Source organism: Carassius carassius, chromosome 31, assembly GCF_963082965.1.
Source record: "Carassius carassius chromosome 31, fCarCar2.1, whole genome shotgun sequence".
Classification (NCBI taxonomy): domain Eukaryota; kingdom Metazoa; phylum Chordata; class Actinopteri; order Cypriniformes; family Cyprinidae; genus Carassius; species Carassius carassius.
Window position 1 is genome coordinate 19622242 of NC_081785.1, and position 21897 is coordinate 19644138.

At 36.6% G+C, this 21897-nt stretch overlaps 2 protein-coding genes across 3 annotated transcripts; both read left to right on the top strand.

Moving 5' to 3' along the window:
* Positions 1-12565: 12565 nt before the first annotated feature.
* Positions 12566-13872, top strand: LOC132111938 (bifunctional glutamate/proline--tRNA ligase-like). Its single transcript, XM_059519546.1, has 4 exons — positions 12566-12714; positions 12800-12901; positions 13006-13193; positions 13722-13872. The coding sequence occupies exons 1-4, from the start codon at positions 12655-12657 to the stop codon at positions 13870-13872; spliced, it is 501 nt and encodes a 166-aa protein (XP_059375529.1). The 5' UTR covers positions 12566-12654.
* Positions 13873-14558: 686 nt separating this feature from the next.
* Positions 14559-20209, top strand: si:dkey-229e3.2 (uncharacterized). 2 transcript variants are annotated; one of them, XM_059519278.1, is made up of 6 exons: positions 14559-14692; positions 15308-15828; positions 15906-16063; positions 17010-17151; positions 17250-17318; positions 19355-20209. In XM_059519278.1, the coding sequence occupies exons 2-6, from the start codon at positions 15613-15615 to the stop codon at positions 19475-19477; spliced, it is 708 nt and encodes a 235-aa protein (XP_059375261.1). In that variant the 5' UTR covers positions 14559-14692; positions 15308-15612; the 3' UTR covers positions 19478-20209. The 2 variants fall into 2 exon arrangements, with proteins under 2 accessions (XP_059375261.1, XP_059375262.1); XM_059519279.1 differs by lacking the exon at positions 14559-14692 and adding an exon at positions 14751-14770.
* Positions 20210-21897: the final 1688 nt, after the last annotated feature.

Below are 21897 nucleotides of genomic sequence, written 5' to 3' on the forward strand. Positions count from 1 at the left end.
GCAAATCTGTGCTCGTTCACGTGAGTGACAATCACGCAGTTTGAATGAGCAAAGATGCTATCTGAGAGAATCGCAGATGAGTCGCCGATGCCCGTGAGATATTTGGCATGCTAAATATCTGGACCTGTCGGCGATACAAAATCATGCTGTCTGAAAAGTGTTCTGACTGAAAACTACATCGGCGATGACCGACAGCCAATGAGAGAGCAAGATACAGAAAAGCGGGGAGTTCGGCGAGGAGTTATAGACCACAATATCAGCAAGCATGGCTTCATTTCAGAAAAAGGCTTTCTTCTCTGTCTATTTGGACCGATGAAATGGAAGATAAATTAGTACAAATTTAGCAGGAGCATCCGTGTTTGTTTAACGTTTCATCTGAGCTATCGCAGTCTCACGTGAAAACTCCGGTTGCACGTGCGATATCGCGTTGTTTCCTTGTCACATCTCGCGGGTGTTTGGTTGTGAAACGTAGTTTGCGTGCCAGACAGACAGTGTTGGGAAAGTTCACTTTCTACATGAACTAGTTCAAAGTTCAATTCACAAATTTTAAAATGAACTAGTTCAGTTCATAGTTCAAACTACAAAATTTTGAACTAAGTTCACTAAGTTCCAAAAATGAACTAGTTCATAGTTCTTTTTTTTCCATATGTTGCCGCGAGCTATTATTTTTCAAAATTATTGCCACAGCCCATATAGAATCACAGACAGCAATTATTTTATCAGTTTTAACAATGATATATGCGTCAGATTTAATCTTCATATCCAATTTTAAATCCTTATCCAACCAGGGTTTACATTAGCATTGAGGGGACAGCATTTCCCCATTGTTGCTTTAATGCTTTGTCTCCCATTCTCACCGACCTTGTCATAAAAATCATAAAATTATTTTAAATGATCATACGCCTTCTTGCTACATGCTGCTGTCACCTCCGTTTTTTTTTTTTTTTTTTGATGACGCGTCACGCATGCGGCGGACGGCGGTGCGACACTGGTGGTGTTGCCAGATTGGGTGTTTTTCCGCTACATATCAAGACCCGTTTACGGTGTGTTTTAGCCGGGTTTTCGCCTGGAAGGCTCTATAGAAATCTGGCACCCTATTGAACGAAGTTAACCTGAGAGAGCGTGCCGTTCACAGACACCAGATTGAACGAGATGACAGTAACGTTCATCAGGCAGTAATACAGCAAGTTCAGTTCACATTCGCCCAAAATATGAACGAGTTCATGAACTATCGTTCAATGAACGCGTTCAGGCACAACACAGAGTTGTCGGCGATTCTTCCTATTGTAAAGTCATGCAGTGTGAAACCTTCTGTCGCCGATCCATCGTGCAGTGTGAACACAGCAGTGACTGAATGCTGGCTAAGATAGTCATGCAGTGTGAAAAGAACAGTGACCCCGACTACTTTGAAAATCGTGCAGTCTGAACTCGGCTTAAGCAGTATACCAGCAAACTATAAATGCGGGGAAAAAAAGGATAGTCTCAGAACAGCACTTGGATCCGGCTTTGATTAAAATGAATTTTGCATAAGCTGCCCCATTTTTAAGTGACGTGACATTCAGCCAAGTATGGTGACCCATACTCAGAATTCGTGCTCTGCATTTAACCCATCCAGAGTGCACACACACAGAGCAGTGAACACACACACACACACACACACACACACACTGTGAACACACACCCAGAGCAGTGGGCAGCCATTTATGCAGCGGCGCCCGGGGAGCAGTTGGGTGTTTGATGCCTTGCTCAAGGGCACCTAAGGGTGGAGAGAGTACTGTACATGCACTCCCCCCACCCACAATTCCTGCCGGCCCGGGACTCGAACTCACAACCCTTCGATTAGGAGTCCGACTCTATAACCATTAGGTCACGACTTCCCCACTATTCATTAAATGAATAAAAATGAATGTTTAAAAATGAGACCCTTTTTTGTGGATGTTTCCCACGTCCTTTTACCCTTTCTGGAGCATGATGAAGATAAAGTTAGAGAGCGGAAGAAGAAAATTGCAAATTATTGCTGCAGAGTCACTGATGAACGTGCGGCTGCATGTCTGCTGATATCCCACTGGAGAAATATACATCCAAGCACCATTAATGGAGGAATTGTGCCAATAGCCAAGTCATTTAATGATTTACACAGCAGTATAATGTTTAAAAATGAGACCCTGGATAGTTGTTCATATTTATGGTTACATTGTGTAAACATCACAGACATATACAGATCTCATAAACCTAAAAATATTCGAGACATTACACACTGTGTCATCTGAATAGCTGCACAAGCAAAAGTGACAGACAGTTTAATTAAGTTGTATTTTTCATACTCAACACAGAGACATTCAAAATGACACAGATCTGTCTTGCATTTGCAGGTTGCTGAAAAGTTTGTGTAGCTGAAAAATATTCTGTTGAGGCTAATGACAGTAAAAAAAAGAACAAAACAGATTAGTTATAGAGAATAGTTTTTAATCTAACGATGTGGTAAATTCATCATGCATCAGAATTCATCCAACAGCAGTACTATGAAAAGAATATGTTTCATGGACAACAGCACAGTTCTCTGGGATCTTCAGCTCTGACTAATTTTGAACTATCCAAAGGAATATCACATTTCTTTAACATTTGTCTTTATGTAGCTCAGGAGAATTAATACAATCTCAATTACGTGTCTTTAAAATATCAACTTTTTCTGAGATGTTTAGACCTGTTTTTATACAGTCTATGGTTTAGACTCAAATAAGACAATTGTTGACATACAGTAAGACTATAGAGCTGATTATGTATTAGACGAATCTGATGAGAAGCGTAGTACCTTTTGATAACAGTTTCAGTATCTTGGCAAACCAGAGCTCAATGTGAGACAATATTGATCTTCTCTCTAACTCTAAAGGTGAGTCTTTTTCTCAGGAGAAAAGTATGAGAGGCAGATTTATGCAAATCATTTGTTCCACTTCCACTTGTACTCTATTTAATCTAACTGCTGGTGCATTAGAGAAATAAGATATTTCATTGGTGATTTTTATTCCCTAAGGGTTCAGCTTACTGAATCGTTTAAAATGAGAGAATATTTTGTATATCTGTCAATTGTGCAATTGTAAGTCCATGGACCATTTTCCTCCATGCATATAAGAAGCCATTCATAAAGAACATATTTTTGTGTTTTGTTTTAAACACATTTCTTTATATTGTTTTGACTTGTTTGCCACATTATACGAACACAGTGTCATGCAAGATGCAATGGTCAAGCGTGACTGTCTTCTGCTGGTTTACATAGAAGAACAATAGTGCAAAACAGTGGAATAACACAAAAATGCCAATAAACACAGAGTTAACATTTCTCAGCAAAGCATAATGTACAGAGTTTGAGACAAAGGGGGTCTACATGAAGAATTCATGATTAATTCGATGAATTTGATTATAATTCATCTCCCATTCATCTCAATGTCTCAATGGCAGTTGCTTGGCTGATGCAGCCTTTTAGAAGTATGCAGTCTGCAGATGTCTGTATCAAGTATCATCGTATTTATTAAAGTAGTAATTAAGAGTGGGGAATGTTCTTTAAGCCCAGAGTTTCTGATTTGGGGGTGCGTGAGCAAGAAAACATATCTGTATTGACAGTAAATTTGTTGAAATTAATTTTAAAAAAAAAATCATTTACAATAAAATTAATTTGCATATACAAAATGCCATAATATTTGACAGTGAATACAGAACATATAAAGATTTAGTTGACAAAACCGTCATAAATTGAATAAAAACATAACAAAAACACTCTGATGTGCATTCTTTATTCATCATTTTGTACTAGTAAGAAAATCCAGCATATTTTTATTTTTATTTTTATTTTTTTATAAATACATTGTCATCTTGCTTGATCAAAGTGGTTTGAATGCACCTGACATCGTTATAATGACTTCCAACTTGTAAATGTGATCTTATCAATACTTGAAGGCACTATCTGTTCTAAGCAGGTTTATAAACCAATCACCTGAGGTTTAAATGTAATGTGACTAATCACCCAGATCAATGACATCATAACAAATCGATTGGCTGATGGCACAGCAAGTCCCATGTTTCCTCAATAGAAACTATAGGTGTGATGTGGAAAATATACATTTTATACAAGTCCATTTTCATTTTTAGAATCAGTCTGGCACTAGTAAAATAAATATTATAATAAAATATATGTAATGCATAAAATATGTTGCTCTTTTTTTTTTTTTTCGGAACAGCCATCAATGGATTCTTCTGTCCCCTTAATGATTTATTTATCGGCACAGGTTGACTGGTCCAGGCTAACCATGTAAATCTAGCCCATGAATGCATACTGAAATGTTATAACATGTTATGCAATTTTAAATTGCATTCTCCTCAAACAGCAAATGTAACCCTAGCAAACAGGAGAAATTCTCTCTCTGTACCAAGAAAAGTGGAGAGATCTTTAGAAGCTGACTCCTGAAATCCAAGGCTCAAGTGATATTGCCAGTGCTAGTGCTGCATTTTTGTGTTAAACCCTGCTGTAGGCAACCATACAAAAACTCAATGCCAGTCTCTAACACCTGGCCGTCAGACAGAATTTAAGTTTAAAGCTGTATCCATGCCAAATAAAGGTCATGTAACCTGTAAAGTCAATGTTACTGTGCTTGAAATGGGATTAGCTACCACAGCTCAGACAGATAAAACCTTTAAAGAAGAACACAAAATGTTTTTTTTAGTGTGTAGTTAAGTTTTAAGAGTAATATTTAGCATTCTCAATATAGTTTTTAGGAAACCGTGAATGGCTGGGTTTATTTGTGTACACATGCCTTGATTCAAGATGCTTTCCAGTGTGGAATAAATAGTACAACGAACAGTCATAAACCAAAAGTCACACACCACCATCTGCTGTTCATGTTTTGGTACTTCAGGTAGGTCTAATACAATGACCGAAACCCTGTGCTCAATCCTTCCAAAAAAATAAAAATAAAAAATAAATCTGAAAGTGAACAAGTGCATTAATGTCTTCGAGTGACTCTATTATTAGATGAGAGAATGACAAAGTGTAGCTGACAAAGCAATTTCTCTCTCCTTTAACACAGACCTCCCATCTGAATGAGATGACAAGACAATTATGGCGCCAAGATTGATCTTTCAAAAGGCTCTTCACTTCTTCGGTAATTACATACTTGATATAAGGTCTAATGAAGATGGTGTCAAGTTTGCAATGTAGTTAACATGGGAAAAGAAGGAAGAAAGAAACTCTTCTCACAATTTCTTTGAACTATCCCTTTAACATATATATATATATATATATATATATATATATATATATATATATATTTTTTTTTTTTTTTTTTTTTTTTGTAATCTACAGAAGATTCTATTGAATCTTTTGTGCAGTGAAAAGGTTTGATGCATGTTAAAGGTTCTTCATGGAACCATTGGTGCTGATTCAGTGCAAGTGCATTTGTTGTCATTGTCAATGAATAAGAGCCTTCTGTCTCGCATCTGTGAGCTTCGCATTCATTACACAGCATTCTTTCGTAATTCAGAGGGGATTTTTTTCCTCTCTACCGCTTCTGTGATTTTACATATGGGATCGTTCGAGAGATTAATACGCATACACTGGCTTTATGTGTGAAAATGTCAGCTGCGACTGCAGACCTGACTGAACAAATAAGTCACATTTCCATATTTCATCAGTGTGTGGTGTAGCCTACCTGCAGTGGCGTCAGGCATTATTGGAATTTTATGTCTCTGGCTTTAAAAAAAATTAAAAAATAAAAATTCTGATGCCACATACAGCATCACTGCCAGAGTCACATTAGGAGTGAATGCAAATGCACTTCCAACCTGTTACAGCTTTGTTGGTGGGAGTTGGATGGGCTCTAATGAAGTACAGCGTAGGAGAGGCACTTTCATTGACTACATGAATGGCACTTTATGTCTTTATCTCATTCATCTTTAACCAAAAAACATGGGAAAATAATGACAATTTACCACATATATACGCAGAGAAATCCGCTATGATGGACGAGGGAAGTATGAGAGCTGGTCCGAGGAGTTATTGCACTGCCAGGTAGATTAATGACCGTGGATGAAAACAAATCAGGTAGCTGTGGTATCAGCTGGATAAAGGTTCAGCGTCATGGTGTCCTGTCAGCTGTACCCATAAGCTCAGGGTCATTATGTTAAGTTATTAAGTTATTAAGGCAAAATCAATAGAGGATGAAAACAAAAGTAACCAAAAACAAAACTAGCAAGAAAAAAAAGGGTGTGGAGATGGTTCATTTTGAATGCTACTTGTTACTTTGAACATTATTTATGAACAAAAAGTAACAGATCTTATTTGAAAGCCTCAAAATTCTCAACATCATGGTCAAAACATGGTACAAAAAACCTGTTGTACACAGTCATCTGACAGATAGATCTGATAGTATTTTTTCAGCAAATTAAGTAATTATATAAATGTATCTTAGGTAGTAAATAAAATAACTATGTAACTGAAGCAACATAGGTTTACTTGATCCATATACTTTTTTCATGCAAAAATGTGTTAATCAAATATGATACACTGATCTCAAAATCATCAATGTACTGCATTGCATTGTATGTTTTCACCTTATTTTTGGGGTTTAATAAACCTTTTTTTTTTTTTTAAATAAACTTTCTGACTATTATTGCACATATCAGGTTTTGCAGTTCCTTCATGATGATTTATTAGCAATAGGCCCTGAGTATGGGCTGAAGTCTCATTTGTATTTGCAGGTTGCCATTTATTTATTTATGAAAATAGTATCTTCATTTTATTTTTACAGTAATATAGTAATGGTTATTTCCCAAGTCAAGAAAGAGTGTGAGGGATTCAATTTATACTCCCGTTTCAAGGTATATTACATTTATATTACAAAAGGTTAAATAAAGCTAAATCCAGTTTCTAAAAAGTGAAAGTGGAATCAAATGATTAATGTAGGATAGGTGGCATTCATTGTACTGCACTCTACAACAGTGTGATTGTCAGTAGATTAGGCTACATACATTTATCAATGTACAAGACCTTACAGCTAAAAAAAATAAATAATACTTTATTCCAAAACATCTTTACATACAAGTATGGCTTCTACTTTCAGTTTAATGACACCTGAACTAAAATCAATCGATGCATTTTGAAGGCTTACAGCGCCTCCTTTAGGAAGTACATTGCAATGTATCACGTATATTCTCATAATTTCAAATTTGTGTATCTCACAATTGTGACCCTTTCTATTAGATTTAAGATTTGATATTTTTAATTGACATTAATAGACTTATAAATACACAATATATAATCGATATTACAACCTCACACGCGTCAGTCACCAATCACCATTCACAATAATAAAAGTGAAAGGTGACTGGAAACTTTACCGTATAATTTTACTAAGGCACCTTATTATTTTGCATGCAGCGGGCACTGTATGACAGAATGATCACTATATGACATCAAATTACCGCGAGAGCGATTCGAATGCTATGGATCCTATGGATGCTATGTGCTCTCTTATCGCTCTCGCGGTACTTTGATGTAATGAGGTGATCATTCTGTGCAGCGCTGCTTCAAAGTCGAACGCGCCTAAAAACACAGCATTCGAAAAATAGAACACTGCTTTCATTATGTTGATAGATTAAAAACAAGAACACTGACAGTTTTTAGGTAGTGCTTTTTGAAAGTGAATCAGAATTATAATGTGTGCGTGTTTTCATTATTATGACGGAGTTTTAAAGGTTTGCGTCATATACAGGGAAAAACGAAGGATTTGTTTGATTTTTTTTTTTATCTTGATTTCAGAGCAGTTCCACAATGTACTTAAGATATAAAAATGCTAATAGGGTTGCTGAATGACGATTATTGTTGGTGAAATTGAAGTGCCTCATCCAGTGCTGGGAAAGCAGTGTCACTGGCTGATGCAAGTCATTTAAAAGATCTGTCTGAACCTGTCTACCTCACACCTGTCTTTGACCAGCAGGATTTGTGTATTCATTTAATGGGCCCATATAAAGGAGTAAAATTAGAAATGAAGTGGCATCGCTTATTGGAAAAAAAAAAAAAACAGGGGGAAGGTATTACTGACTGGTTTTATGCAGTGATTGAGTGTCTCAGAAATTGTAATTGTCAAACCTCTAATTGAAATTCTGTGAACTTGCATGCATGCGGGCAGGCATAAAGCAATGGAAAACGGCACTTTAAGACACTGAGAATGTTAATTTAATGTCAAATAAATTGTATTTAATTATATCAAATTCAAAATAAACATTCAATGTGAAGCCTTAAACACGTGGAACATGCATATAAAAAAGAATAAGACATTTAAATGTTGGAGTAAAAATAAAATTGATTAAATAAATGGATAAAACCCAATAAAAGCTGATTACTGGATAAACTTTAAACATATGATGAGAACGGTTGACACTCATTAAAACTGTTATGCACATAATATGTCTTTACAAGACTCAGTGGTTCATGTAGATTGTCTGCAAACCGGAAGGTTGGTGGTTCGATCCCCGGCTCCACCTGACCAAGTGTCGAGGTGTCCTTGAGCAAGACACCTAACCCCAGCTGCTCCCGACGAGCTGGATGGCGCCTTGAATGGCTGACACCGCAGTCGGTGTGTGAATGTGAGGCAAATTGTAAAGCGCTTTGGATGGCCAGGTGGTCTGTTGAAAGCGCTATATAAATGCAGTCCATTTTGTGGGAAGTCGTGGCCTAATGGTTAGAGAGTCGGACTCCCAATCGAAAGGTTGTGAGTTTGAGTCCCGGGCCGGCAGGAATTGTGGGTGGGGGGAGTGCATGTACAGTTCTCTCTCCACCCTCAATACCACGACTTAGGTGCCCTTGAGCAAGGCATCGAACCCCCAACTGCTCCCCGGGCGCCGCAGCATAAATGGCTGCCCACTGCTCTGGGTTTGTGCTCACAGTGTGTGTGTGTGTTCACTGCTCTGTGTGTGTGCATTTCGGATGGGTTAAATGCAGAGCACAAATTCTGAGTATGGGTCACCATACTTGGCTGAATGTCACTTCACTTTCAAATAACTTTTTCAAGGGAAAATGCACCACACATTTTTGGGTAAGTGCAGAAAATATACATTTTTATGTATATATAATTGACTTCTGCATTAAGTTGACTAAAAATAAGATAAATATTTTTAATGAAGGTTTCTTGGCAGTGAACTAGATAAACCACATAAATGCTTTGCAAAGCAAGCAAGCAAGCACAGAATCTAGATGGACCTGTTTGATCAGTTTGTTTTCGTTTTAGTATCTCATAATTTAACATTAAAATGAAAGCATGTCTGTTTCTGTTTCCTTTGAAACTGTACTCTTTTATGTTTTCAGCTCACTCAACCTCACGCCTGATCACGATTAAAAAATAATTAAAAGTGCATGCTATTATGACAGTTTGGTTACATCAGTTTAAGGAAACGATTGTTGGCATAAATATGTTGTTCACAAATCATTTAATTTTTGTAGTGTATTTGTATGTATGTGCACAATAATATTGGTTAAAAAAGGGGGATTTGGAAATCAGTGATCGAATGCAGGAACGTGCCATTTTCATTTTAGAGTTGAATAAGATTTGCATTGAAGGGTTTCTCTGTAATTCACCTCTCTGCCTGTAGGGGCGCTGTTGACTGCTGAGCATGTGAAGAACAGCGTCAATCTCTCTATAGAGGGCAAAGACACCATGCTCACCATTCAGCTCAGTGGGCAGCAAATGGGCAAGCAAGATCTCTGCCATCAAAGCCACTGTGAGTATATTACTTAGTTAGAATTTTAAAGTTTGAGTCAACGTGGCAAAACATTGAACATGGATCTTTATATTACTGAACCTTATATTAACATGGACCTTATATGAATTAAGTTGTTAATTTGTCCCAAACTATGTTTTTAGCCTGTGGAGAAGGAAAAAAGCAGGATTTGGGAAAGTTTGTGGAGCTCCCTGGTACTGAGTTGGGCAAAGTAGTGGTGCGTTTCCCCCCTGAGGCTAGTGGTAAAGTAGAGTTGTCTATACAATGTACCTCAGTCACAATAAATATAGTACTTTTGCTCACCAAGACTGCGTTTATTTGATGAAAATAAAGTAATTTAAAGTATTTATCATTCCAACTCCTCAGATACCTGCACATCGGTCATGCCAAGGCAGCTCTACTCAGTCAGCACTACCAGCTCAATTTCAAGGGCAAGCTCATCCTGCGAAATTCATATAGGTCTGGAACAACAGAATTTTCATTTTTCAGAATTTAATTTTGATGGAACTATCCCTGTAATGGCTTTTGAATATTCAGCTTAATTACCTCAGTTATTGCATTTTAAAAGATGTAAAAAAAATAAATGCATACTTTTTACTGTGGATAATTGGAATGACATAATATAATGTTATATTTGGACTAGGGCTGGGACAACGCATCGAGGTTATCGATGACGTCGTCGACGCAAAAAATACGTCGACGCAAAATATGCGCATCGATTCGTTGACCTGTTTTTATTTCTCTAAAAAACGTTTGCAAAACGTTTACCTTATGTGCGCTGAATATACGCGATGGCCGGATCAATATTCTGTCCAACGTTATATAACCAATCCAGGGGTTTTTCTACATTGATCTTTTTTTTTTAGCCTTTTTGATCGGTGAGTGATGTGAATGACTGCTGCGCCTGACAGGCAGTGTTGCCAGATTCAGATTGGGCGGCTTTTAATTTGATTGTGCGGGTAAAAATTGTCTTGGGCGGGTGGACAAAATTTGGGCTGGTTTGGGGTCAGTTTGGCGGTTTTCAAAAATATAAATTGTATAGGCTAATTGGCTAACAAACAAGCTCAAGTGTGCATATACTGCATCCGAACAGTCATCACGTTGTTATAAACTGCAGTGCAGAGGTGCTGATGAGGACATCGCGGCCGTACTTTTAGCCAATCACTAGTTATCTACAGACACACGTCATGATTCATGAGCAATAACAGATCTAATTTTAAATGTATGAACTGTATGAGTGATCATAATGCCTAAATATATGTTACATGGATGGTAAAGAGTGGGAGAGTGTTTTAACACTCAAAACGTGAATTACACCTATTGAGGGAAAGATGACACCAAGACTCTAATATTACTGCAACTCCTAAAATAGAGCATAGTTAAATTATTTAATTTATAACATCATCTATTTATATCTAATCTATATCTAAACGATCTTGTCTTTTATCTTTTAAACAGTACAGATTGGTATATCTTCTTAGTTTTGACTGTGCAAATGTAATGTTCTACAATATGAACTTCACAAAAGACTAAAGCCCCTATTAGGGCAGTATCGTTTCTCATGTGGACCGCTGTGAAAATAAATTTACATATCACCTCAGTGATAAACTCATGGATTCGGATGGCGATTATTATTGTTGTTGTTAATTTTCATACAGTATTTATCAATGAATGACAACACAGTTTTGACTGTTATATGTGTGCATAAACAAGTGTGAAATACGTAATTACGTTGCTTTTTCCTATCACTTATACTGGACACTTATGCATTTAAATTCTGACTGTTGACATTGAAAATGATGCATATGTTTTTTCGAGGGTATCGGTAAATCAATTGTAAATCAATCAAATGTTTTGACGGTGACTGCTTGCATAACCTATTTTAATCATATTCCATAATTGTCTTTAATGTAGCTATTTGCCACCATTTGATCCATGGGAAATTTATCTAACGTTACTATTTATTATTTAGTTTTAAGGAGTTAAAATGGCTCTTAACACCTTTGACTGACATGTTGTATCACATTATTTTGTTAGTTAAAGTTTTGGGTGGTTTTTTGTTGGAGTGGGCGGGTTTTTGTGAGCTTTTGGGCTGGAAATCGTCCATCCAATCTGGCAACACTGCTGACAGGGCGCGTATGAGAGAGAGCCCCGGCTGTGCGCGCACACTCACAGTCTTCAAACAACACCAGCGCTTCTTGCTCTCTCTCTCCCTCGTGCATATTAATCAAAATCATTAAACACGATAGAAAAAGAAACACCAAAGTTTCACGCGCGCTTGCGCACTCACAGTCTTCAAACTACACGAGCACTGTCTTGCTCTCTTTCTCTCTCTCTCTCTCTCTCTCCCTCGTGCATATTAACCAAAATCATTAGACACGATAGAAAAAGGGCGGAACTCCAAAGTTTCACGTGGAGCATTCGGCGATTTTTTTTTTCTCCATGACAGGCTGCTTGCACCCACTGTAAATTTTTTTTTTTTTTTTGGAAAAGCACTCTCTGTATTAGCTTAAAGCCCTCAAGTTTACATTGGTTACTGTATTCTTTCAATTGCTCTAAACAAGTATTTTGGGTGACCTTTTTTATTGAATGCTAGACATCAAGTTGTTGTTATTCTCATCTGTAAGGAGAACTTTTTTTCAGTAAGCTAGGCCCTATGTGTTCAGTAAGCTTGTTTCAGTAAGCTATGTGTTTTCAAGGCTTCAAGGTTTTATTGAATGCTATCTCTATACAAGTGCAAAGTTATGCATTCTTAGTCTTTTATTTTGTAATTTTAAGAGCAATAAACATATTGGTGACCAGCTGCAGCTGTATCTTAAATAGACTTTATCTTCATCTGTTTAATGAATTCAATTTCTTCTTTTATTGATGCAGTGATGTATCCTGCCTATGCCAAGTGGGTCACACAGAGATCTTCCAATCAAACTCAACCAGTGGTGCAACGTTGTGGTCCGTTTAAGCCTCAGATGTAAACTTTTGCAGACACCTCTAAATTAAGAGCCCCTGTCTTCATTCTGCTTTTTGCTTTTCTTAGCGTTGGGAGTTCAAACACCCCCAGCCCTTCCTGAGGACCAGAGAGTTCCTTTGGCAGGAGGGACACACAGCATTTGCCACTAAAGAGGAAGCTACAGAGAAGGTCAGATCTGATCCATCACACCTCACTCACAACTTACTATTTACACCCAAATCCAGAAGTAATTTGTACCATGTTCTGACCCTCCCGCTCTGTCATGTGTGCAGGTTCTGCAGATTCTGGACCTGTATGCTCGGGTGTACGAGGAGCTGATGGCCATCCCTGTGGTCAAGGGCAAGAAAACGGAGAAGGAGAAGTTTGCAGGAGGAGACTACACTACCACTGTTGAGGCTTACATCTCAGCAAGCGGCCAAGTCTTTGGTTTGCAAAACATCCAGATAATCTTATTTTTACAGTCTTTGTTTGGTGTGCTTAACTGCTTAAAATTATTAATTAATTATATGAGGTCACTTTAAAATAAGAAACAGAGTAGAGCTGGGTAATGTTTAATGTGCATCTCAGAAAATGCTTTATTTAAAACCCCAACCGAATGGCACTTAAATGCACTTAATTCATCTGTCAACTTTGTCATTGTTCACAGTACAAGTACAGACAGAGAAACAATGGGTAATAGTTAAGTTTATTTTTGATGTATGCATTGCATTCTATGCATTTAAAAAAAAAAAAATCTAAAGAAGGAAACTTAGTTGTTCATTTTAAGAGACGCAGGAGTCTTATTTTCTCTTGCATAATTAATATTGCACTTATTAAGCAAAAACACATATCCGATTACTCGATTAATCGATGGAATTTTTGGTAGAATACTTGATTACTAAAATATTCGATAGCTACAGCCCTACTGAATACACAAAACACTCTCACACACAGATATCCCTACCGTAGATGTGATTTCCATTAACACTGTTGTTTTCTGTGTCCTCAGGGATCAAGACCTGGAGCCTGGTGCATCTTCAATGGGAGCCAAGAGTCTGTGTATCCCCTTCGAGCCCTTGAAGAAACTGCAGGCCGGTCAGATGTGTGTCAGCGGCAAAGAGCCTGCGCAGTTCTACACGCTGTTTGGTCGCAGCTACTGAGACTGTTTATCATGCCTAAAATAAAGACTGCCCTTGTCAAATGCAGAATAACAGAATAACGAAGACTTCTGTCATCTCTTCTATTTACTCAAAATACTGCTTTTTACTGTATTTTAGAGGAATCCCCTCTATTTTTCTTGTCACAGGTTTACTAGCTGACAGGCAGAGTTTTAGGGTGAAATTAGATGTTCTATGCAGCTATACTTAACCTTTGCACATCATTGTCCTAAATAAATGTCTAAACCATTAACTAAATAAATATTATCTGTAATAAATGGATTCTTAATTTCTATCATTTTTTTTGAGCTTGTCATGTCTTTTGTATCGTTTTGTATTTGGATTGTGTTCATGGGGATCGGAGATTAAGATGTTTTCTGAAAAAAATCTAACACATACAAAGGTATTTTACTAGATACTGTAGATATATATATATATATATATATATATATATATATATATATATATATATATATATATAGATTTCCTATATTTAGAGTATCAAATATGAATACTGACTTTATGCAGTCGTACTTCAGTAAACAATGTTGGGATATAACATGCATGAATCGGAAATCTATTCTCTACGTTTCATTCTGTTACTGCGCGATTAAAATCCCGATGATTCTCGCGAGAGTGTCGCACCATGACGGTAAACTTCTAGACACGTGCTGGGCGTGCTGTCAAACGCACAGGTGTCACCGCTAGCTCCTCCTTCTCGTGGCACGTCAGATTTCCGACAGAAAATTGCGGAAGGAATACGTGGATAAACTGGTTTAGGTTATCAGCGTTTCATCACACCTGTCGAGGTTTGTTTATGACGGTATAAGTGGGATATTGTCGTTTTATTGCCTTACAAGTCTATTTAAACACGACGTTTATTGCGGTTCAGAGTATGTATGTAAGTAAAAAGGTTTATTTACATCCAGTTTTCTGTTATTATGACCTCTACATCGTTGAAAAGGCAAAGCAACGTACATTTCTTTAGATCTGCTATACCTGTTCGTTTAAAAAGGCTTATATGTTTGTCATATATTTGTGTCAAGAGACAACTTTTTGTAATGCATGATCTTATACATTTGTACTGAATACTCTAACAATTGTACTGAATATAATTACTGCTATAAAAGATTATGAATAAAATGGTGTTTATGTAAAATTGGAATGTTAGAAAATAGATTAAAATTTAAATGTATGACTTTTAGCTGTAGATGACAGAATATAAATTCAAACTACAAACTGCATATCTAAATAGTTTTGTTTACGTTTACTTAATGTAATTTTTACTTTTCTATTATTTTCATACTTTTTCCCCTCAATTCTTCCTGTCTGTAACTACAAATATCTCATTTGTCATTTTCCTATAGGGCATAAAGTCTTAATAAAATATAATGTTTATGTAAAATGTAATATTTCTCATGTTTCTCCCTCTCTTCAGATTCCCTGGTCCTCTTCCTGGTAATCGAAGTAAAGCAACAGAGGAAATGTCTTTGGAAGGAAGTATGTATGTGTGTCATGTAACCTGCCTCTGAAACACAATGGAAACTCCCTGCCTCCTGTGGGACACCAGAGAACAAACTGTTAACTGCAAAAAGTGTAGCTACAACAACATCATTTAGGTCAATAGGGATAAAAACATGGTAACCCTGCTGATCGTGCTATAGTTTTATAAAACGAATAGATGTACGGTAGACAGGACAATAGTAGACTCTCGGGTGTAATTGGATAACGTTACTGTGTGTAATGGGGGAGTGTATGCTCGACCGTTATGGTGAAGATGGCTTTCCAAGTTGTGAAGGGTTTGACGATTGGTCCACGTTCAGTTCTGCCAACTGGACAGAACCCCAGCAAGATGGCAATGGGTTTTCAGACTGGGGTGCATTCCAGGACAGACCCAGAGAAGAGGAATCATCAACCCTATCTGTGGCAGGAGCAGGAACTTCTGAGTTTCCTGAAAACGTATGTTTTGACCTACCTTCAAACTGTTAGGTCTGTGTTGAAGTGTTATTGTAGTATTTAATGCTGTTGTTTCACAGACAGAAAATGGTGATAAAGGGAATCCCTGGTTTATTTTTAATGACTGCTTTCAAGTTGAGGATGCCGAGAAAGATCCTGTCATGATGGAAATCCCTACATTGTCTCTGCTACAGCAGAGCACATTAGACAAGCCCTCTCAGTCTTCAGCGATATCAAGGTATAGTCTATGGCTTTTCTATTGTTCATTATGAAATAATGAACCCGGTTTGGCGGTATGATGCTTTGGATATAGTCAACTAGTTCTTACTGGAGTAGCTAGGTCATTAATCAGCCATCCTGGTAATGACTTTCTTTGCTCAATCTATGATTATTATTATTATTTTTCATAAAATCAATTATGAATGATTTTCATACATACAATGACTTGAATATTACTTTTCTAACTTTCTCTAATGAATTATTATTACAATTATTTTTTAGGAAAAAAACAAACAAACAGGTGAAGTAGTTTTTGTTAATGCATTATAAATAATGATTATTTATTTTTATTTAGTAGTAGCAGTAGTGTTCATACACCTGTACTCTCAAAGTTAAGGTGTGTGTGTATATGTATATATATATATATTAATTGATTATCAATTAACAATAACTGAAATAAAATATACAAATAACTAAACTAAAACTAAGAAATAAAAAGACTTATTACTTATTTAAAATAAGTAATAAAAATGAAAAAAAAAAAACACTTGAAAGTGAAAACAGAAAATCTTGAGAATCTTGAAAAAAAACTTGAAAGTGAAATCTAACCTCGTATAGTTGCCTTACATTATTTATTTTTAATTAAATGTAAACTTTTATTTGGAACAACCTGAATGCATGGGATATGTTTCTAAAAACACCAGATTAGTATATTGTCCCTCTTTCTTTATCTTAGTAACTTTTATTAATGATTGACTCTGAACAGGACAGTAAAAGACTGAAATCTCCAGTGTGTGTACATTGTCAATATATATGATTACAATGTGCTCAAACAACGTTACACAGTAAAATTGTTTGGTTTTTTTATTCAAAAAACTGCACAATTCCATTTGAATTGATGGAGTGTAAATGAAGTGTCCATCATTTTCAGAAGTTCCTCTCCTGCTCTCTCTCTCTCTCATTAGTGAAGCTGCAAATTTCTGGTGTCATCTACAGTCTGGGTCCAAAATTCTCAGACTGTCAGGTCCCAAACCCAAACTACACTCCCATGAAGGACTGCTCAAATCCCTCCAGCTCAGACAGACTGATGCAAGCGCTGACTCACAGGTGAGTACAGACTGAGTTTTAGAATTTGGCACATCACACACCATTTGAGCTACAGACATTGTTACCTCATTGTTACTTTTTTATTTTTATTTTTTTAGACCACTACTCTTTTAGATCTTGACCCAGAAGATCTGGAAGATCATCCTGGAGCACTTATTCAAACCAAGGTTTGTGTATGTGTGTTCTCAAACTGTGGTACATGTAGGATTCCAAGTTTGACTATACAGTGTGTGTATTGTATGTAAACAAACATTGTTTGATGGTTTATTTATATAGCACAGTTTAATACAACTCTATTGTGTGTGTGTGTGTGTGTGAATATATATATATACTGTACATATACAGTACAGACCAAAAGTTTGGAAACATTACTATTTTTAATGTTTTTGAAAAGTTTCTTCTGCTCATCATTCAAAAAGTTTGCTGCTAAACTGCTTTTAGATCTTTGTTTCAATTGTTTCTGTGATGTACTGAAAAATAATTACAAGCACTTCATACGTTTCAAAGGCTTTTATCGACAATTACATGACATTTCTGCAAAGAGTCAGTTTTTGCAGTGTTGGCCCTTCTTTTTCAGGACCTCTGCAATTCGACTGGGCATGCTCTCAATCAACTTCTGGGCCAAATCCTTACTGATAGCAACCCATTCTTTCATAATCACTTCTTGCAGTTTGTCAGAATTAGTGGGTTTTTGTTTGTCCACCCGCCTCTTGAGGATTGACCACAAGTTCTCAACGGGATTAAGATCTGGGGAGTTTCAAGGCCATGGACCCAAAATTTCAACATTCTGGTCCCCGAGCCACTTAGTTCTCACTTTTGCCTTATGGCACGGTGCTCCATCGTGCTGGAAAATGCATTGTTCTTCACCAAACTGTTGTTGGATTGTTGGAAGAAGTTGCTGTTGGAGGGTGTTTTGGTACCATTCTTTATCCATGACTGTGTTTTTGGGCAGAATTGTGAGTGAGCCCACTCCCTTGGATGAGAAGCAACCCCACACATGAATGGTGTCAGGATGCTTTACTGTTGGCATGACACAGGACTGATGGTAGCGCTCACCTTTTCTTCTCCGGACAAGCCTTTTTCCAGATGCCCCAAACAATCGGAAAGGGGCTTCATCGGAGAATATGACTTTGCCCCAGTCCTCAGCGGTCCATTCACTATACTTTCTGCAGAAGATCAATCTGTCCCTGATGTTTTTTTTTGGAGAGAAGTGGCTTCTTTGCTGCCCTTCTTGACACCAGGCCATCTTCCAAAAGTCTTCGCCTCACTGTGCGTGCAGATGCGCTCACACCTGCCTGCTGCCATTCCTGAGCAAGCTCTGCACTGGTGGCACTCCGATCCCGCAGCTGAATCCTCTTTAGGAGACGATCCTGGCGCTTGCTGGACTTTCTTGGACACCCTGAAGCCTTCTTTACAAGAATTGAACCTCTTTCCTTGAAGTTCTTGATGATCCTATAAATTGTTGATTTAGGTGCAATCTTAGTAGCCACAATATCCTTGCCTGTGAAGCCATTTTTATGCAACGCAATGATGGCTGCACGCGTTTCTTTGCTGGTCACCATGGTTAACAATGGAGGAACAATGATTTCAAGCATCACCCTCCTTTTAACATGTCAAGTCTGCCATTCTAACCCAATCAGCCTGACATAATGATCTCCAGCCTTGTGCTCGTCAACATTCTCACCTGAGTTAACAAGACGATTACTGAAATGATCTCAGCAGGTCCTTTAATGACAGCAATGAAATGCAGTGGAAAGATTTTTTTTGGGATTAAGTTAATTTTCATGGCAAAGAAGGACTATGCAATTCATCTGATCACTCTTCATATCATTCTGGAGTATATGCAAATTGCTATTATAAAAACTTAAGCAGCAACTTTTCCAATTTTCAATATTTATGTAATTCTCAAAACTTTTGGCCACGACTGTATATATTCCTGCCGGCCCAGAGACTCAAAGCCACAACCTTCGGGTTACAAGTCTGACTCTCTAACCATTGAGCCATGACTGCCCTTTCTTATTTTTAGGTTTTACTTTAGATATACAGCAGGATATATACCAAAGAGGATTTATACACTCCTAGAAATGTTCACCCCATATTGAAAACTGTCATTATTTACTCAGCCCCATGTTTTTCAAACTGTGAATGCCTAACCCTAACCTAAGTGGGTTCACTGACCTCTTTGTTTTGTTTTTTTTGCCAGCTGATGCCATCATCGCAGTGTCGGAATGCACCAGGATTCTTTTATCAGATCTCACGCCAGTGGCTCAGCCAGTACAACTTGAACCTGCTGCCCTACCAGAACAAGAAAGATCCTCTGCAATAATCAACATCACATGTGTACACACACACACACACACACACACACACACTCTTACAGTTGCACTGACACACATTATTTCAGAAAACCAATCCTGCAAGGTTTGTAATTTATTCGTAAATTTTTTTTTTTTTTCATCATTTTCTCAGCTGGTTGTTCCAAACACATTATAAATGCACTGAATTGAGCTACTAGTGCATTCTTCAGAACATCTCAGAAAATCATACAGGTTTGGAAGTAACCAAAATGATGACTTAATACTACTGCTTGCATTCATGAATGTGTATGGAAACAAGCACAGGCAATGTTTTCCATGCACGTTCACAAATACATCCAAGTCTGTTACAAAGCATGCTTGCCAAAAGTTCCTGTATGCACACTAGCTCAGGATGGAATTCCTAACTTACTTGATTTACACACTTTGCCACTGATCTAACATTAAAAGGGAGGCTTTTAACATAAGCAGAACAAAACTAATAAGTGCCTAAAAAGAACAAAACCACTGTAAACTTCAAGTACAGGAAGTTAATGCAGCCATATACTTATAAATTCCACTGTCTGCTGCTGCTGCCTAAGCTCACGCCTTACTGTTCTTAAAGCTACATTGTTTTTATTGTGAACTGACAACTGAAATCTTTGAATGCATTTGGTATATTTATGTTGGAAATATTTAAATGATAGTATTTGAATAATATATGAATATACAGCTAAAGGTTTGTGTCCTGCAGTTTTTTTTTTAATTCCAAAAAAAAGGTAATTCAAAATCTAATAAAAGGAGAAGTTCAAAGCTCTCCAAAAGCATACCACTATTGCTTTATTTGTTTGTTTGGCCCTTATGGCTTCTAGGGTACACTGTAAACAATGTGGAGTAGGATTTACTTGAAAAAAGCTTGGAAAGTTTTTTCACTCAGAAAAGGCTAGTAAATTTACAAACATTTGCCAAGTTAAAGCCTAAACATAATTATTATTAGGTTTAATTAGACATTTTTAAGTGAAGTTTACTTGGAAATTCCCAGTTTATTTTGTTGATGTTCACATTATGTAATGCTTATCACTATAAAAAAAAGTTTTAAAAAAATTTCATTCTTTTGCTAATTTTGCACTCACATATTTTAAGTAAAACTTTAGCATTGATTTAATAAAATGTGTGAGTTTATACAAGTTACTTTAACAAGGTAACAGTGGTAAACCACCATGCTATTACAGCATGTGGTTCACTTGCAAACATGCAAGTAAGCATGTAGACAGGCTGTTATCCTTTTAAGATAATATGCCCACTCAAAATAAAATGAATAGTCAAATGAACACAGACACCTCAATACTTGGTACACCATACACAATGACAGTAACAATCAGTTTGAGTATGAATGGGTCATTTTGAGTAGAAAATAAACTCCAGGTGTCACAAAACAGTATGTTACTAACAACTAAACTAAACAACTAACACCAAAAGCAATCATAAAACATTTTTAATTATTCATGCCCCATTGCATGATGGGAAATATGGGATCATTACTTTGATATTTACTTAAAGAACCTTTGTAAACATAACAAACGATTCCAAGTAAAATATACTTATGAGTTTTAACTTTAATTTCTGCTTGGGCAGTTCCATTTGAATTAACTTATGTATTTAAGTACAATAAATGAAAACGAAACCTCAAGTAGCTTATTGAATTAAACTTGACATTTTGAAGTAAAAAGACAAAATAGTATTTAAGTATTTTAGTATTTTGTTATAAATGTACTTAACTGATGCTATCTTTATTTACAAGTAAAAAAAAAAAATAACTTTTTACAGTGTAAATGCAATTACAAAAAAATAAATGAATACATAAAATAAATACGTGTAAAAAAAAAGCAGCAGGATCAGTAATAACTAATTGAACTATTTATTTATTAAATTTTTTTGATAGAAAGTGTAAAGTAATCTTATAAGGCAATTTAAGGGGTTAATTTGATATCAAGACCATTTAATTATATCAACATAATTTTTCTGCAAATTTTGCCTGATTTAGTTTGCTAGACACCTTCAGCTTGACTTAAAAATGTAAAGATTGGTACATATAGCTTTATGTGTCAGTCTTGGGTTATGTGAACAAACGTTGATTCTGTCAAACTTCCTGTCATTTAGTGTGAGCGCGTTCAAACTAAAAACAGAACTATTCTACATTTTATTACAACCTAGCAAACAGGAAGTTCACCATTTAAGGTCATGGAAAGTTCAAGTTACAAACACACATTTTAGCATCCGTTCTCATGCTCAAAGTCCTCACCACAACTAAACATTTTAAGCTCTAAGATCTATTCAGAGAGAACTGCTTATGTTCATACTTTACTTTTTCATCTGTATGAGCTAACAATGGCAAGGTCATGGTTTCATTTCTCAGGGAACATAAAGAACTGATCAAATATATTGCAAATGC

What these genes read in the sequence shown, in the direction of transcription:
- LOC132111938 (XM_059519546.1), top strand. Translation starts at nt 12,655, where the DNA reads ATGCCAAGTGGGTCACACAGAGATCTTCCAATCAAACTCAACCAGTGG. An exon ending in ACCAGTGGTGCAACGTTGTG is followed by an intron (nt 12,715 to 12,799) that starts GTCCGTTTAAGC and finishes TGCTTTTCTTAG; the next exon opens with CGTTGGGAGTTCAAACACCC. An exon ending in AAGAGGAAGCTACAGAGAAG is followed by an intron (nt 12,902 to 13,005) that starts GTCAGATCTGAT and finishes TCATGTGTGCAG; the next exon opens with GTTCTGCAGATTCTGGACCT.
- si:dkey-229e3.2 (XM_059519278.1), top strand. Translation starts at nt 15,613, where the DNA reads ATGGGGGAGTGTATGCTCGACCGTTATGGTGAAGATGGCTTTCCAAGT. An exon ending in CAGTCTTCAGCGATATCAAG is followed by an intron (nt 16,064 to 17,009) that starts GTATAGTCTATG and finishes CTCTCTCATTAG; the next exon opens with TGAAGCTGCAAATTTCTGGT. An exon ending in ATGCAAGCGCTGACTCACAG is followed by an intron (nt 17,152 to 17,249) that starts GTGAGTACAGAC and finishes TTATTTTTTTAG; the next exon opens with ACCACTACTCTTTTAGATCT.